The sequence below is a fragment of the Penaeus monodon genome, chromosome 28, assembly GCF_015228065.2.
Source record: "Penaeus monodon isolate SGIC_2016 chromosome 28, NSTDA_Pmon_1, whole genome shotgun sequence".
Classification (NCBI taxonomy): domain Eukaryota; kingdom Metazoa; phylum Arthropoda; class Malacostraca; order Decapoda; family Penaeidae; genus Penaeus; species Penaeus monodon.
In genome coordinates, this window is record NC_051413.1 from 38,784,223 (window position 1) to 38,785,385 (window position 1,163).

Here is a 1,163-nt window from a genome sequence, read left to right on the forward strand (position 1 = left end):
AGCCCCAGGCGGCGGCGGCGGCAAGAGCTACTGACCAGCGCCAGCTTCTGCAGGAGTGACATGTCTGCGGTGTCCTCGGCGCTGAGGCCGTCCCTCGCCAGGGCCGGCTCGGAGTCCTCGAGCGCGAGGCTGAGGTGGCCATTGGCGCAGACCTCCTCGCGGTGGGCGTGCGGCTGCGAGGGCGAGAGGCTGCTGCTGGACCTGGTGGAGGAGTTGGTGGAGGAGGCGGACGAGCTGGTGGCCGAGACCTCGTCATCCTCGCTCGACTTCTTCTTCAGGAGGTTCTTCCTCCACCGCCGGGCCAGCGGCGCTCTCTTCGGCCGGTGGTTGTCCGGCTGGTGGTTCGACTCCTCCTCCTTCTGCTGCTTCGGCAGTCGGAACCCGGCCGTCCCGCGCAGGAGCTCCTCGATCTCCGCCTTCCGCTCTCCCGCTACCTGCAGGGAAAGCAAACCCACGGTTAGTCTCTCGTCCGCAGACCTGCGCGGTGCACGTCGCTGCCGATCAGCTGCCTCGCCACAGAGTCCCCCCCCCCCCCCAGGCATAAATCACGCAAATCGCCTGGGTGCGCCGCGGCCTCCCTTCCCTGCCGAGCACAGACCTCGGCAAGTGCGTCCGCCCAATACTCATCAATACTGTATGTTGTCTTGGCTATAAATAGCAATGATTTTTTTTTTTAACGAGCAACGAATTCTATTTCCAAACGTGTTTATGTTAGTGACATATATGGCGAAAGTAATCGAAGTGAGTCACCGTTTCCCAAAATATCCGCCGCGGCGCCCCCGTAATCGCACGATAAACATGTGTCGCGGCAGGTGTGGGGCGCCGAAGGTGCGTAACTTTTCTCGGTAAATGGAACCTATGACGTCAGACACACCTGAGTCTGGGTAACCACACCTGAGCGCCCCCCCCCCACCCCACCCCTCTCATCATGGCTGTAAACAGTAATTAAGAGGAAGATGAAAAGTGGCACTGGCACTTAGGGGGCCAGAGTACATTGCCCGCAAATGAGTAAATGGAAGTCAATAAGCCTTTTACTGAGGCTATAATGAGGCTGCCTCGAAGGCCAGGCGTTAACGGCCGAAGAACAACTGCAGGGAACGTCGGCGGCGGAGGCGCCAAGGTCAGCCCGAGATCCGTCCTGTCCCTCAGGTAACCCAGCGTGA

The 1,163-nt window shown here is 60.3% G+C and overlaps 1 protein-coding gene across 1 annotated transcript in view; it reads right to left on the reverse strand.

Moving 5' to 3' along the window:
- The window catches only part of LOC119591576 (inositol-trisphosphate 3-kinase homolog), a 9,836-nt gene that overhangs the window by 3,622 nt on the left and 5,051 nt on the right, over positions 1–1,163 (reverse strand). The window contains 1 exon segment of the mRNA XM_037940337.1: positions 36–434. Coding sequence (XP_037796265.1) covers positions 36–434 — 399 coding nt within the window.